The 16,699-nt window shown below is 40.5% G+C and overlaps 1 protein-coding gene across 1 annotated transcript; it reads left to right on the top strand.

The window, feature by feature from the left end:
- Positions 1-11: 11 nt before the first annotated feature.
- On the top strand, positions 12-11,474 carry MRPL39 (mitochondrial ribosomal protein L39). Its single transcript, XM_015645987.3, has 10 exons — positions 12-135; positions 1,380-1,586; positions 1,807-1,946; positions 2,586-2,685; positions 3,951-4,018; positions 5,285-5,397; positions 6,665-6,730; positions 9,450-9,603; positions 10,618-10,665; positions 11,341-11,474. The coding sequence occupies exons 1-10, from the start codon at positions 93-95 to the stop codon at positions 11,422-11,424; spliced, it is 1,023 nt and encodes a 340-aa protein (XP_015501473.1). The 5' UTR covers positions 12-92; the 3' UTR covers positions 11,425-11,474.
- Positions 11,475-16,699: the final 5,225 nt, after the last annotated feature.

Genomic DNA, 16,699 nt, shown 5'->3' with positions numbered 1-16,699 from the left:
CGGCGGGCGCGCGTGGAGCAGCGGCGGAACCGCGCGGCTGTTGCCGGTGTTTCCGGCGGAGCCCAGCGAGGGGGCACCGTGGCCGTGAGAGAATGGCGGCGCCGTGGGCCGCCCGCGGGCTGCGGGCCGGAACCCGTGAGTGCGGGAGGGAGCCGGGAGTGCGGGAGGGAGCCGGGAGCCGGGAGCCGGGAGTGCGGGGCCGGGCCCAGCTTGGGCTCGTACTGCGGCGGTGCTTTCAGGGACTGAGATGTCTTTATTACGCCGCGGGGGAGTTGGCCTGTCTGGGGGAAGGGCCTTTGCACAGAACCACAGAGTGGCTGGAGTTGGAAAGGACTTCTGGAGATCATTTAGTCCAAGACCCCTGCCTGTCATCACAAGCAGGTGACACAGGAGTTTGTCCAGGTGGATTTGGAATGTCTTCAGGGCAATTGACTCCACACCCTCCAAGGGCAGCTTATTCCAGTGCTCTACCCCTCTCCATGGAAAGAAGTTCTTCTTCATGTTGAAGTGAAACTGCTTGTGTTTTAGTTTGTGGCCATTGCTTCTCATTGTGTTACTGGTGACCACTGAAAGGAGTCTGCCTCCAATCTCTCGGCACCTGCCTTTGAGATATTTATATGCATTAATGAGATTCCCTCTCAGTCTTCTCTCCAAATTAAACAGGCCCAGTTCCTGCAGTCTCTCATCATAAGAGAGCTGCTCAAGACCCCTCATTATCTTTTTGACCCCTTTTGTTGGCTCAGAGTCTCCTGTTGTGACTTTGTGCAGGTAGTACAGGGGCCCAGCATGGTCACTTGCTGGAGCTGCAGAAGTGCAGTTTACAATTTACCTTGTAAGTATTGAGACAGACAGGTGAGTAATCAGTAGCGCTGTAGAAACCAACACCTTATAAAGAGGCTTTGAAAACTCAGAATGGGTCACAGAGTTGTTGAGGTTGGAAGTGACCACAGTGGGTCATCTGGTCCAGCCTCTCTGCTCACGATCATCCCAGGGCGCATGGCACAGGATTGCATCCAGATGGTTCTGAAATATCTCTGGTTAGGGAGACTCCACACCCTTACTGGCAATCTATTCCAGTGGTTGGTCACTGTACAGGAAAGTTCTTCCTCATGTTCATGTAGAACTTCCTGTGCATCTGTTTCTGCCCCTTGTTTCTTGTCCTATTGCTGGGCACCACTGAGCAGAGCTTGGTCCATGCTCTGACCCTTCCCTGCACACACTGTCAGACATTGATGAGTTCTCCTCTCACTCATCTCTTTTCGAGGCTGAACAGGCCCAGTTCCCTCAGCCTTTCCTCATACCAGGGTTGCTTTGCTGGACCCACCCCAAGATTGCTTACTCCAGGATTATTGCTTACTCAGTATCTCTCCTGTCACCAGGGTACATCTCCACACCAGCTTTCTCTCATCTGAGACCTGATGAAGTGATTCGGATGCGTAGTGAGCTCTTCACCAAAGAGAAAGAGAGACAATTGTCTCTTCACCCACGGATTGAGAAAATTGAAGTGAAATACACTGGGAAGTTGCAGCCTGGCAGTACCTTTGTCATGAACAAGGCTCTGTCTACACCATACAACTGTGCCATGCGTAAGTGGATGGACTTCTGAACTAGCCCCTCATGGTGAATATTGTGCTGCCAATTTAAAAACAAACAGTTATTTTTTGGAGGCTTTTTTCACAGTTCATCCTTCCAAGTCACTTACAAATACGAAACTTGCAGCTGTTAGAAGTGCAGCAATTTGAACTGCTGATCCTGGGAAATGTGGTTAATAACTAATATTTAAGGGTTTTTTTTTACTTTCTTTAGATTTAAGTGAATGGCATTGCAAGAACTCTGTTCTGGCTTTAGTGGATGGCGAAATCTGGGACATGTACAGACCCCTGACCAAATCATGTGAAATTCAGTTCCTTACCTTCAAAGATGAAGATCCAGAGGAAGTAAACAAGGTAAGTTATTATCTTGTTCCATTGTAGGTGACCCTGGCTCTCTCTACCTTGTCTCATTGCAGGTGGCCCTGATTATGACCACTTGATTCTGTGTGCACCTTTCAGTTCCATGCCTGTCTGCTTTCTGAGCTTTGTTGTCATTAAAGCTCAGACTTTTTTAATGTCTTTTTAATGGTGCATCATGGCTATCATTAGCTGGACCAGTGTGTAGGCTAGGTGAATTATTTGCTTTCCTTTCAATTGTTGCATTATTCTATGATTTCAGATTTAAGTATTTCCAGAGTTACATCTGGCTTACATGCTAAATGCAGTTTTGATTTTTATTTGATTCTGTTTGGAGAATCATCTCCAAATAGAAGTTTAAATACCAAAGAAAGTAATCATAGCATCATGGAAAAGCTTGGGTTGGAGGAGACATTAGAAGCTCATCCAGTTCCACACGCTGCCATGGGCAGGGATACCTTCCACTAGACCAGGTTGCTCATAGCCCTGTCCAACCTGGCCTTGAACACTTCCAGGGGTGGAGTGCTTGGGTTGACAGCTAGGTTTGTGCATCATCCAGTTAAGTTTTGGTTTTTTGGTTTTTTTTAAATATTAGCTTCTAGGCAATAAATCCATGTTCTGAAATTCTCTTTGCAGGCATATTGGCGTTCCTGTGCCATGATCATGGCGTGTGTGCTAAAGCAAGCATTCAAGAATGAATATGCAGTCAACCTAGTTAAAGCTCCAGAAGTGCCAGGTGAAAAAAGAGTTTTATATTGATTATGTTTTGCTGCTTCTCAAGTGAGTGTTTAATAACCAAATTTAGAAAAAAAATCAGAGGCTCTTTTACCAGTGATTGATGGTACTTAGCATCAATATGTGTATTACATGCTGTTGTAATTGCCTTTAATTAATAATAACACAACTAAAAACAATTTTGTTATCAATGTTCAGAAAATTGGTCCGTGTGGCCACTGGGTTTCAGACCACTTAGGATTTCATAGCTGAAATTAGTAACTAAACCTCTGTATTGTGAAGTGATGTGAGCAAGGTTTCTAGATGTGATGTGACATGTTTCTGTGGAGTTTGCTCTAATAACTGCATAACCTTGTATAGCACTTGAGTTACTAAAAATGACAATGTCTACACTAAATTGGAAGATTATTGAGGTACAAACAAGCTTGAGGTACAAACTTCTGCTCATCTGTGATCTGATTTAAGATTTAGAAAAGTGGGAAAATGCACAGGAGGTTGTTTCAATAACAAAACCTGCGTAATTGTGCATTTAATGTAGGAGAAGGTTGGTTGCTGGTCATGTGAAGTGCTATATCTGATTCTCTCTTTAGCAATTCTAGCATTTGTTGTGATTGATAAGTACAGGTAAATGTTTCAGTTCTAGCAGAATTTGGAATAATCTTGGATATACTCAGCTATACCATTATACTGCATGTATAGAAATAGTATGATCTTACTGAGTTCCTAGATTTGAAATAGCCATAGCTCTATATACACAAGAGTGTTCCAACAACTGTCAGAGAAACTTGTGTTGCCTTTACCAGAAATTTGTGCCATGCTTGTGTCATGGCTAAACAGCTCTAATATTGTCTGATTTCTCTATGCAAGAAATTCCTCTTTATAATTTAATAGCATACATTTATTGAATGAAGCATACAATGGAAAAATAATGAAATATTTTTAAGGTGAGTGGTTTTGGTTTTTTTCTGCAGTGTTAGATGCAGTTTTATGAAGCAATGTATTTTTCCCTCTCATTTTTGGCATACTGACATTGCATTAAAATGCCTTTCAAATTACTTTCTCATTCAGTGAAACAAAATTAAAACAACACAAGTTCAATCTGCCATTTTATAGCATAATCTGAGGTGAAAAGTTTGGTTTAATGATAAATTTCTAGAGATAATTCTGTTTTTCTTCTCATTCATTTTGTTGTAAGAATATAGCATGAATATGAAATATATACTTTGTTACAAACATGAATATTTTTTCTTTGTGTTGGAATTGCAGTAATCTCTGGAGCTTTCTGTTATGATGTAGTTCTGGACAAGAAACTGAATGACTGGAAACCAACAAACGTAAGCACTTTTCAAATGTAAACCCAAAAGGTTCTATAGCTTGTGTCCTTGTCCAGTTGCTCTTTTTTAATAGGGGAGAAGGGACAGAGATTTTTTTCCCCCTTTTTGTTAGTGCATATTTGGAGTAGTCTTTGGGAGCTCATCTCTGCATTTACCACACACTGGTGCTATGGCAGAGTCCTCTCAGATTTCCTTTCAGACAAAAATAAACCTTGTGCTGTCTTCCACATGCTTCAGGCTTTAGGTCTGTGGAGCTAGAAAATTCTAGTCTGAAGTACGAGTTCAGAAACAGCTGATGGGCCTTTGGGACCTCAGTGCCATTTTTGTTACTGTACAGATCTGTTCCTCCTCAGCTGCTCTTGTCTGGTGATGTAGGTGCAGCCATAGTCTGTGTGTGAGTAGAGCCTCTGAAAATTAAAGTGTGTATAAGGCATACTTTCTGCTGGTTTGCAGCAGAATCAGTTTGTTGTTGAATCAAATCTGTGAGCACATTCAGCTGCAGCTCTCCTTGATAGCTTGCTTATATTTCATTCTCTGCAGTAAATCTAATGATTTGAATACTCTAAATGTCAGAACCATTTGTGATCACCAATGTTGTGCCCATTCTTGTTCTTGTGCCCAAAAACCAGCAGAGGTGTGTATAGCTAGCAAAGCAATATTGGTACAATGCAGAATTCTTCTTCAATATGATCTTGCACCTGAAGTAATTTAGTTAGAAATATTTTCTACTTGACATTTTAAATGTAATTTCACCTCATAACAATTTCTTTTTTATGAGTAAATCTGAATTACGCGGACCCTCAGATTCTTGTCCAAAGTGACTAATTTTTATTTATTAAATATTCAGTTCCTTTTTTCGCTTTGATCTATCACAATAGAGCTTATTTGTAAGTGAAGACACCACTCTGGGCAACAAGATATATAGATGAGTATTTTACAGTAGCAAGACTGTGTATTTAGTGCCATGTCGGGAATACCTGGGCATATATTAATTAATATATATTCTTTCCAATTGAAAAATGCCTATTGATTTGACTGGGCATTGAATCTGTCCATTAAAACAGTGAAGATCTGTAGTGCTCTTATGATAATAGTAAGATACTCCTACAGTAAAATTGCTGTATTTAGGGTTTATAATAGATCATCTTTGATGTTTTGAGTAGTATTTAGTGTTTGCTTATCTATTCACTACATCTGTGAAAAGGTGGTTACAGTTTTCACTACATCTGTGAAAAGGTGGTTACAGTTTTTATGTCCTTTTTCTAGGACAACTTCCGTTCTCTTACAAGGGATGCCAAAAAGCTAATCCATCAAGACCTGCCCTTTGAAACACTGCATGTTGAAGCAAAAGTAGCACGTGAAATGTTTCAGCATAATATGTGAGTGTCTGAATTTTCCTTTCTTTCTAAGAGGCAATCAAATTACTGCTTGGTTTTATAAATCTAAAGTAAGATGTGACAGGTGAAGTAAGAAGGTACTTCTCCCACTGCTCTGAATGAGACTGCCTCCATTCTCTTTCTACCAACTTAGACCAACTAACTTAGTTCTTACTGTTCTCTCCAGAGGCCAACACCAGGGACCTTTACTGGATGTCGTTTTGTGACAAGCTGAAAGACTGAGACTTCTTTTGTTCACTAGCAAGCTTCAAGATTCTACTACTATTAAATTGAAGCTCTGGTGGTTAGCCTTGACATGGTAGCCTTTGCTGAAAGGCTTCCGTATTTAAAGAAATGTACCTTTTTCATGTCCTGGTATCTTCAAATGGAGATTTGGTAAAATGCAGTTTTTGAACTCTGCAAGGGGAAAATGGGTAAAATTATTGCATCAGCCAGAGCTTATCTGGCTCTATCACTTTGACCCGCTCCAGGAGTGGGTCACACCCCAGAAGCAGGATGACCCGAGGTGTGACTAGAGCACTTGCTGTTGAGGGCTACACATTGCATAAAATCAGTTTATGTGGTCTATTGGTGTCTTCTAGTCTTACAGGTGACTGGAAAAACTCTTATTTGTAGTAGTAGGTCCATTGTTTTTCTGAATAAAACTGCTGTGGGAGCAAGGCCCTCATATAAAATATGCACAGAATAGACTGGAATAAATGTTTCAATAGGAAGGGACCTACAACAACCACCTAGTTCAGCTGCCTGACTGATGGGGGGCTGACAAGTTACAGCAATTTATTAAAGGCATTGCCCAGGTGTCTCTTAACCAGTGACAGACTTGGGGCGTCAACCACCTCTCTGAGAAGCCTGTTCAGTGTTCGAGCACCATCTCCTAAGGAAATGCTTCCTAGTGTCCAGTCTGAATTACCTCCCAGCACAGCACTGAGTTATTCCCAAACATCCTGTCTCAGGATCCCATCTTGATAGTGCCTGATGATTGCATTATTTTTAAAGTGCCTTTCAGCAGTGCTCAGTAAAATCTTTGTAATTTTTCCATGAACTGAGTTAACTAACAGGTCTATTAATGAAGCATATTAATATGTGTTGTCATTAGGAATTTAAACCAGTCTCAATTTAAAGCTGACATAAATACAAGCATGATTTTTTTTGGACTTTTAAATGAATTAAATTAATTTCTGAAGTGTTCTTATAAGAACTAGGTATTAGAGGTGAAGATTTTAAAAAAAATATTCTTTTTCTTGTCTAGATACAAAATGGAGATGATAGAAAGAAAAGCTTCTCAAAATATGGAAGGAATTGTACAATTACATAGGTAAGCAAACTGAACTCCCATTCTGTAATGATTCACTAGAACATTTGAGTATATTGCAAGTACTTTCTGCAAGGGAGAAGAGAAAATTGCTTGTGATGGTTTTAAATTTAAAGATCATTTGTATTCATTACTGTCTGTGGTCTGTCTTAAGTTGCTTGGGGTGGTTTGTTTGCTTAGTTATTTTAATACAAACATTATTTTGTGATACTACATTTCTATTTCTTGTTATGTTAAGAGTGTTAAGTGCCAGAGAAGTCTTACTGCTTTCAGTGGTTTTACATGAAAACTAAATAAATTTCTTAGCTTGACAGGCTAAATAAAATACAAACCAATTACTGGTTTGAAATTAAGAGTTAGCATTGTATAATGAATTTTTCTTTCAAAGTTGTTAAGATCTTCCTAACTTGCAAGCTACTGCTTTCTAGTGGTGGAGATGAGAATAGAACAGCATCCTGGGGATACAGCCTAAGTGTGGTGGTTTTACCTCGAGCTAAAATCGCCAGAGTACTTACTCATTTATCTTGCTGTGAGATACGGATTAGGAGAAGGGCAAAACAGGCTTAAAACTTAAAAGGAACAAAGAAAGCTTATTAATAGAACTATAAGAATAAGAAACCAGAATAAAACTTCCAGACACCTTTCCTCCCCTCCACCCAACCTTTTTCTTTTTTCAACTGACAGCACAGAGACAAAACCTGAGATGCTAAAGCAGTACTAACTATACAAGTCTTTTCTTCAGTCTTTGTAGAGAGAGGAATTTTCTCTTGTCATTCCATGGAGAGTTCTCTACAAGAAAAACAGTTTTCTCATGGCTTTTCATTTCCATGCCTGGCAGCCGCCCAGAAAAAAAACTCTGCCGTCATATTTTCCTCTCATTTTTACACCACTCTGAGGTGTATCCATGGGCCATGAACTCAAGGGGTATTATTTTAAGGATGAGTTATTCAAATGCAAAGGTTCTCTTCATCTGTCTCTGTGATCATCTCTGGGAACAGAGGTTTTCTCCTTTTCTCCCTCGGGGCAAAGGGTCTTCATAACTCTCACTTCTTTCTCTGTTCAAGCATTTCATGGGATCACAACTACTCCAGTATCTGCTTAGCTTCATCAATGGATACCTTTGCTCAGCTCTACAGTTTGAATAATTCATTCCCCCCAGTACTCTTTAATGAATTAATGAAGTTTTTCAGAACATTATTGTCTATTTCCACGGCTCTACCAAAAGAATATTTCAGCTTATTAAAGCATGTCTTCGTTCTCCTTCTATCTGAGGCTTGATTCCTTTTACTGACCTTGATGTTTCATGTTGTCTCTTTACATGTTGATTGCTCTTGCTTTCCTCATTCTGTAGAGGGGATTAAATCTGCAGGTCTCATCTGTGTAGTCAAAGTGTTAAATCTTGCCCAGGTCTTGTGGATGGTCCCGTGATCTCTGCCAGGGCTGTTTTCAATGGAGGATTTTTGGTGGCCATGCTGGGGGAGGGTGGCTAGGATCTCAGTAGCCAGGCTAGCACTCAGAGGCAGCACTCTGTGGGCCGATGGCTTCCCCTCCCCTTACTTGGCAGTCTCTGGTGAAACTCAGCAGTGGCAGAAATTTCAGCTGGGCCAGGGACCAGCCTGGCCCGGCAGCACCGCTGTACTGGGCTCAGCGGGCCTCCTGAGGGGTTCAGCCCCTCTGGGAAGGGGCTCCTGCCACCCCACAGTCTCCATCCCCCTCCTGGGAGCTGCTGGGCTCTGGCCCAGCCCTCCCCCAGGCCACAAAGGCCGTGGGGGAGTGGGTCAGCTGCACCAGAGTTCTGTTACCTTTCAAGGCTGGAAAGAAAGAGCCAGAGTTTCTGGGCTTGAGTTTTTAAAAGGTGGCATTCACAAAGGTGATCTTATTTTTCAGTGGTTTAAAATGCTGTCAGTTCTTAAAACTGACTAGCTATTGGCCTGATCTCAAGGAGAGAAGAAACTCCCAGCAGCCTCTCTCTGAGTCATCACTTCCGTGGGCATTTTCCACTTTTTTTTCCTAAATGCCAAACCACCACAATAAGATTCAGAGTTTTTAGCCTGGAGGCAGGAAGCTTGTATTGAGTCTCAGGTGATTCTCTGTCTTAGGCTATTGCAGGATATTCAGTTTTGTAGATGTCTGGAGAGTTCTTAATTTTTGTGGTGCACATCTGTCTAAAGGAACAGATGTCTTTGCAGTGGTGGTCCTTGAAATTCTAGAACAATGTTGAGTCATTCTTCTTCCCACTCTGATTTGCTCAATAAAGGGGAAAATGGCCTTACCTATTGCTTTCTTGGAGAGGTTCATTCTCAGTATTTCTTTGCCATCTCTCTTTTCTTAATTGATTTGCAGTTTTCGAAGAACTGGAAAGGGAAATAACTGCACATAGTAAACACGGTACTGTGGCAATCTTGGAGACAAATCTTTTCTTGGTGAATGAGAGTTAACTCAGTTTTAGAGCCAAAATGGCATCAAAGATTTTCTAAACCTAAGATACTTTCTAGACTTGAGATTTGAATGTCCTAAGTTCACTTGAGGAAACTGTGTGACCTGTACTTTTGGTTTAGGAAACTTAAAAATGCTGAGCTGGAGATTGGTTTATATATGGTTTGTGATTTGTGTGAATTTTCTTTCTATTAACTGTAATTTCCTAATTAAAAATAAAACCTAATCTCCTTGCATTTCACTCCAAATATTTGGCATATAAGCTGGGTTTTTTTCATCTCCCCAGGTTTGGTGACTTTGTAGATGTTAGTGAAGGTCCTCATATTCCAAGGACAAGTTTCTGTTACCAGTATGAGATAACAGCAGCCCATAATCTTCAGACTGACCAGTCTGAATTAATAAGGAGATTCCAGGGTGTGTCCTTGCCAGTCCATTTGAAGGTAAGTCATCCATTTTGCACAGGTTTTCCTTCTTTAAGTTAGAGCATTTTGCCTAGGTTTCCATCTTTGTTAGATGTTGTGTTGGTAGCTAAATGGAATTCATAGTTGAGAGCCGTAGAAAGTGGGGGGGGGTCCTGATGATGACTGTGTTGGATATTTGGGGTTCATTTTCCTGAAACTGTTGTGGATGTGCAGTAAGAACTAGAAAAGTTTGCATGAGAGGCCTCATGATTTTGTTTTTCCATATGGAAAGTGTTTTGGTTGTGTAATTTCCGTGAGGATATTTCATTCTGCTTGCCGAAGTTGTGCATGCCAGTCTTCTGACATCAAGTCTACTGACAGTGCTTAAAAGATCAGAATTTTGTATTTATACTCATGATAAATATACCATTCAAAGAATTTCATGGCACCAAAGTAAAATGTAGCAACAACAACTAAAAGTCCTGGCTCTAATGAATCTTAAACGTTTTGCAGGACTCAATATGGAGGCAGGAGTCTTTATTCCCATTTCTGTTGACTTACATGATTTTGAGCTTGTGGTCTAGCACATGTGTTATTATCTTAGTTGGAGATGTTTTCAAGGGCTTCTCAGCTCACCTCTGTGTTCCCATCCTAAGCATAATTCCCATTTTTTGCCAATTAACTCCTCAAGGATTCCACACACTGGATCAATCATAGAACCATGGAATGGTTTGGGTTAGAAGGGACCTTAAAATTCATGCAGTACCAATTCCCTTTTCATGGGCAGGGGCACCTTCCATTGGACCAGGTTGCTCAGTGCTTCATCCAACCTGGCCATGAGCACTTCCAGGGATAGGGCATGTGATGGGTAGACATTTATTCAAGTCCCCCACATGAATATGGGCAGATTGGACATCAGAATTGTAAACTGTGGCATTTGAACTGGGCATTTTTGTGGTTTTGTGCCATCATTTCTATACATTTGTCAGAATCTCTTCTGTAATAAGAGTATTTTTTACCTCTCTTAACATCATTTACTGACATTTCATGCAGGCTCACCACACTGTGTGGCACAAACTGCTGGAAAGATCAAAGAGGCTGGTAAGTCTCACTTGTGGTGAACAACAGGTTACCAGATACAAAAGTATACTCTGATAGAGGACAATTTGAATGATTAGAGGTAGGTAACATACTCAAGAACATATCTTTAGGAATGGAAATATTCACAGGTGAATGGAAATCAGAAATCTAACTGCTTGTTCATTAGAGGACATGGTAGCATTGTTTCTGAGGTCTGTTATTAAAATGCACTGTGCCATTTAAAAAAACATCATATACTAGTTGATTGATATGATTTGTCCAATTTAAAATATTTTAAGGTAAATGGAACGATAAGATACTATAACCCACATATTACCAAATAACCACTATCAAGACATGTTTAAACATAGGAAGTCTTTGTAAGAATTGAAGAGCAGCTGTTTCAGAGCCTTCTGATCAATAATTTTACTTACTTGTTGGGCAAGAGACAGAAAAGAAAAAAAGTACTTCTTGTCTTCTGAGACTTGTTAGCCAAGGATATGTTCTGAGCCTGCCCATGGCGTCTTCCCTGAACTTAGTTTGAATATTCTTGTCCTTCAGGTTCATTTTGGAGAAGATAGTAGTCTTTGTAGGTTGTCCTTTCTTGTTACAGTGACAGTATGAGGCAAAGATTTTCAGGATCAAGGAGAGTGAAGTAATTTTTAAAAATGTAACAAAATTGATATCTTTCTGCAGGTCACTGAAGAAGATTTGGAAGCAGCAGCACAGTGTCTTGAGGCAAAAGATGGAACTGAAGAGGGAAAAACTGTATCAATTTAAATTAAGTTGAACCTCTGAATGTACATAATAAAATGTGTATTTTTACATTACTTGTTTGTGCCTCATACAAAAAAGTCTTGGGTAATTAATTTAAATTCTGTGTCCTAAATCACAGATAAGTATAGATACAGGTATACATGAGATGTTTCAGTCCACTTTGAAGATTTCCTTAAAGAAAAAAGGGGTGGGAGGAGGGAAGGTAATTTTTTATCTGCTATAGCTTGAAAATTGTCCCTGTCCTTACCTTGACAACATTAATTGCAATGTGTCCATCCTTATGTTGTTGCCTACTGCAACTGAAAATTGAGACAAATAGGATCTTAAAAAGGTACCATTAAAGGTATGTAAAGGTGTAATTGCCATTGGTTTACCAATAGAAAAATAGCAGAATGTAAAATCCAGAATGTTCTTGGAATTTAATGATTTCCTTCTGCTGCAAAAGTGCAGTTAAAGATCATTTTCCAGAACAATACCAATAAGTAGTTCCTTACTTGCCTTACTACCCCAGTGTAGTAAGGTTTATTATGAATTTTCTTACTTTGATATTTAAATATGGTGACTTCAGTTAAATTTCACGAGGGGGTTTTGTTAGATGATGTTTTCTGATGTTTTGTATCTTCATCTCTAACTCATTAGAAGTGTTTTCATTACACCAGAGGAAACTTCTTGAAGTGCAAATATTTCCTCTGAATTTTATCCCAGTTATTTTTACCATTAACTGTGTCAGGTTTCCTTATCAGTTGACACCACAGTTTTGTGAGAGCAGGGTAGTAGTTCAATAAAATACATTTAGGTATAACCCATGTCTTCTCAGGATACTTGGAAAACTGATGGTTTTATTTCCTCTTGATTAATGTTGCAGAGGAATTTTTAAAATGGTATCAGATGATTATTATTTTAAGTAAGATTGTTGATTCCGTTTACCTTCAAAGTTCACATATGCATTTACATATTCTATATATTTTCATTAAATTGAACTTGCCAGAGTGTACTTTGTCTTTGAGCCTGTTGTTCTGGTGCTATTGAAGAAGCAGGCATTGGTTCTTGTCTTAAGATACACAAAAAATTGCTGTTTGTGTGTCAGTAATTGAAGAGATGGGACATCTCTTAGCTTGCAAGCAAGAAGTTGTTTATTGAGAAGGCATGAAGTCAACTGTATCTCTAGAACTGGATTTATATACTTTTACAGCTTTAAGTGAAACTTTCCATTGCCAAGCAATAATCACGTTACTCATGTTTCTTAACAACCACAATTTGCAGGTGCAGTTTCTCCTGACTACTTTAAAACAAAGCACACATTCCTTTTCCTGTCTCCCTCACATTTCTGTCTGAACTTCCCATGGTTTTTGGCCTACCAGGGCCAAGATGTTCACATGATCCATCAACTCTGGAGTACTTTCTGTTCTGTTGCTTAACTGTTCTCCTCATGAGTGTTGTTTCTTGGGGTTTTGTTGAGGTTTCTTTTTAGTTTTGCTAGGCTGGTTGGTTTGTTTTCATTTGCTTAATGCAATGCTTGACATCTTTGATAAAACCAAGACTGGTGAGATTTTTCTGTCTGAATTTTGGCATCCAACCTAGATGGCCTGTTTTGAATTTTAAGCTTGTTCTGTTAAAACCTAGAGAGTCTCCTGATGTCTGCTTGCTGTTTTGGGTATCCAGAATTCCACCTGGATTCCACCACCTGCAGAAGAATGTGAGTGTTGCTATCCCTTAGGAATATACCTTTTTTAATTGTAGCTGGAATTTCAGAGCTTTTCTGGCATGTTCTTTTTTGGGGGGCTGGGGAGAGGGTTTTTTTGTTTGCTGTTGTTGGGGATTAAGTGTCCTTCCTTTTGTTCTTCTCACCTATGGAATGTTTTGCCCATTAGTTGCTGGAAAAACGTGATGGCTGGTTCTTGTTGGGTGCTTGAGAAACACACAGAGTTTGGCTGGGCCCAGGGGGAAAGGGGGGCCAGGAAAAAAGTGAGGATGGGGGCAGCTGGGGCTGGCTGGTTTCTTAGACTTGAGATCAAGACACTCTGGGATCTGTTGGTTCCGATTTTGGAGAAGGGAATTCTCCATCTCCCAGACGGAGCTGCTGCTGCTGCTTCTTCTTCTTCGTTTGTGGGCCTCTCACCCCCTGTGCTGCCGGGACATCCTGCAGTGCCAGCCACCGCCGTGGACCTGCTGATCCACCTCAGCCACCAGCCCAGGATCTCAGCTCATCCCTGCTGTTCCAGCTGAGTGTTCCTCAGAGCCCTGCAGGAGCACCGGGACTGACTGCCCGAGGGGTTTGTGAAGCAAAGCCTCTCCTCCATCCCTTCCCGTCTGGGCCGAGAAGGCTGTCACGGGGTCCCTGCTTCTGTTTTGTTGTTAATGCTGTAGTTATTGTTGTTTGTGTGCCTTGTTATACACACTGGTAAAGAACTGTTATTCCTATCCCCAGATCTCTACCTGAAAGCCCCTTGATTTCAAAATTATAATAATTCGGAGGGAGGGGGTCTACATTTTCATTCCATGGGGGACTCCTGCCCTCCTTAGCAGACACCTGTCTTCTAAATCAAGACTGTTGGTTATGTTTGGGGTTTTGGTTGGAGGAGCAGGTAAGTCACCCCACAGGTGAATCCCCACAAAAAGTACTTTTGCAAATGCACAACTACAATACTGAAAATTCTGTTGAGATCTGTAGCAGACCCTTCCCTGGAGGTCAGTGCATAAAAAGGTGGGAACTCAAATTTCTACAGAACTCTCTGCTCACACCTTGACTTCCATGGGGTCCAGAAGACAGGTCTTCCTTAGGGAGAGATGTAGCTGGAGGAGGATGCCTTTGAATAGCACCAGGATTCTTGCAGAGCATAGCAACAGTTAAGAGAACTGGGCAATAGTGTTAATTTCTTATTCACTATAGGACATTTTGAAATAGAAATGTAGATTCAAGTCTGTTCTGCCAAAATGGGATTCACATTCCACATGTGCAGGGAGGAACAACTGTGGTTTTGGAAGGGGAAGGTATTTTTAGTACTCCCTGCCTGATGTGTATTAAGTGATGGCGCTGCTAGAAAAGTCCTGAACATTTCTTGGATGAGCATAAGAACAAATCAAAGCAGTGTTCAGTTCCCCCAGCAGCCACAGAGCAGAAGGGAGATACAAGCCTGAGCTCAAGGCCATTTATTTTACCATTGATTTTTGGTGCATAAAATGCTGAAGTTATCTGCTGAGAGGGCTGTTGCAGCAGGTGGATTAGACTGATCCTTTCTCTTCCTGACTTAGGTTTTCTGAACTTCATCTGAACTGCAGAGTGGTTCCAGCCTGGCTGGCTGTTTGAGGCTGTGCTCCAGCACACACCTGCAATGTATATATTGCAGGTTTGCAGAATACCGGTTTGGTATACCTTATACCAAACTTAAAGCTATGGGGTTATATAAAATACCAAAATGGGTATGGCAAAGCTCTGGCTGAGTGTGGTTTCTGGATGTTTCTGCACTCTCATGCCTACCCTGGGGCCTGGCCCAATCTTCTCCATTGTAAATAGTCACATGACACCATCATTGACCAGTTCAAAAAGAGACCACAAAGTAGATGTTATTTCCCATACTGAGCACTGTAAGAGACTTCAGGGATTAGGGATGGATAGATGGGCAAAAGACACTGCAGAATTTAGTCAGTTCCCCTTCTTGGCTATTTCTTTTTATTAAATTTCTGTGTGTAAAGAGGCAATTTTTACTCAGCAAAGGAACTGCAGGACCAGTTAAAGCTAAGGAAGAATCTAGGAAGACACAATGCTGCAAAGTGGAGAAAGGGGAGGGCAGGGTCACTTTGACCAACATACATGAGCAGAAGATGATACTGGCCAGATTTTGATAAGGAATAAATAAGAATTTTTTTATGGTGAAAGTGGTGAGGCACAGGAACATGTCGTTCAGGGAACTTGTGAGTACCTCAGCCTTGGAAATGTTTGAGATCAGATTGGATAGACCTTGGTGCATCCTGGTCTAGTGGAAAGTGTCTCTGCCTGTGGCAGGGGAGGGTGAAACAGGATGACCTTAAAAGTCCCTTTGAACCAAACCCATTCCAGGATTTTATCATGACAGGGAAAAAGGTAGGAACTGAAGCATTCTTCCTTGTTGCACATCTCAGTAATAGCTTCATGGCTTCTCACATTCAAGTTGTTCCTCCTTGTGCATCTTGTTTGAAAGAATTGAAACTTTTAACTTTTCTCTTTTGTTTACTGGTTTTATCCAAAACATGAAAACCCTGTATTAAGGTTAAAACTACATGGTGTCTTGATCCTGTGAGGTGCCAGTAAAAAGGTTGACTAGTTCCAGCTGACACATATAACCAACTGAGACTTTTTTTCCAAAGAAATATTCTGTATTTCACGTTATCATGGATTTTGGAGATAGAAAAGGCAATTAATATCTGTATGACTTATTTCATACTAGAAGGAATTAAAAGCTAAGAAAGAGTAGCTTTTTAATTATGGGCAGTAAAGGTCTTCCCTGGGATACTGAACACATACAAGTGATGAAAAGACTCAATCATCAGTAGACATCAAGTCCTTTCATGACAGCAGCCAGAACAAATTTCCCAGTCTATTTTAACTTCTGGCAAGGAGTAATCTTCCACTGCTTTTTGGTAACTTATCTAGAACCATTCCACTCAGCCCAGTACTTTGTTATAATTGAAGCCAGTGAACTTCTACATTTATTTTATTAGTTTTTACAGACACAGGAACTTGGCAGTATAAAGGTTTTTGATGGGAAGAGTTGACGGTGGGGGTATTTCTTGAAGAGCACCAACCATCTGAAAATGGTAATGCTATCATGCTGTGGTTTTTCACAAGACTTAACCCCAGTCATGGACAGCATTAACATTTTTTCAGAGTGAAAAGAAAACTTACTATTTTAGTATCTGCTAATATAATAATCACAACCTAACTATGTCTGTTTTTCTGGGGAATCAGCTATGCAGAAAGAATACACATAATAGGTCTAATACCAGACCATATTTTTAATTGCTATCTATTTAAGTTTGCAAGTTACATTTTAAAGAGTGAAAATGTGAGGGAACAGATACTTGATTTTTATGTCAGGACTATGAATCAGGATGGTGAGTGGAAAGATATGTTTTTTTCCTCAAGATGCCTTCTATTGACATACGTCTATACAGAATGGATGCTCCAGGATCACCTTTGCTCCATCAAACTGATACTGCTGAAAACGGCCTCAAAGGTACAGGGAAATAAAACTGAGCTTCAGTGTCACCCAGGAAATGAAATTTTTCTCTCTTCTCTTTT

The sequence above is a fragment of the Parus major genome, chromosome 1 (assembly GCF_001522545.3).
Source record: "Parus major isolate Abel chromosome 1, Parus_major1.1, whole genome shotgun sequence".
In the NCBI taxonomy this organism is placed as follows: Eukaryota; Metazoa; Chordata; class Aves; order Passeriformes; family Paridae; genus Parus; species Parus major.
The sequence above is the reverse complement of the archived record's forward strand: the minus strand, read 5'-3'. Positions and strand labels throughout refer to the sequence as shown.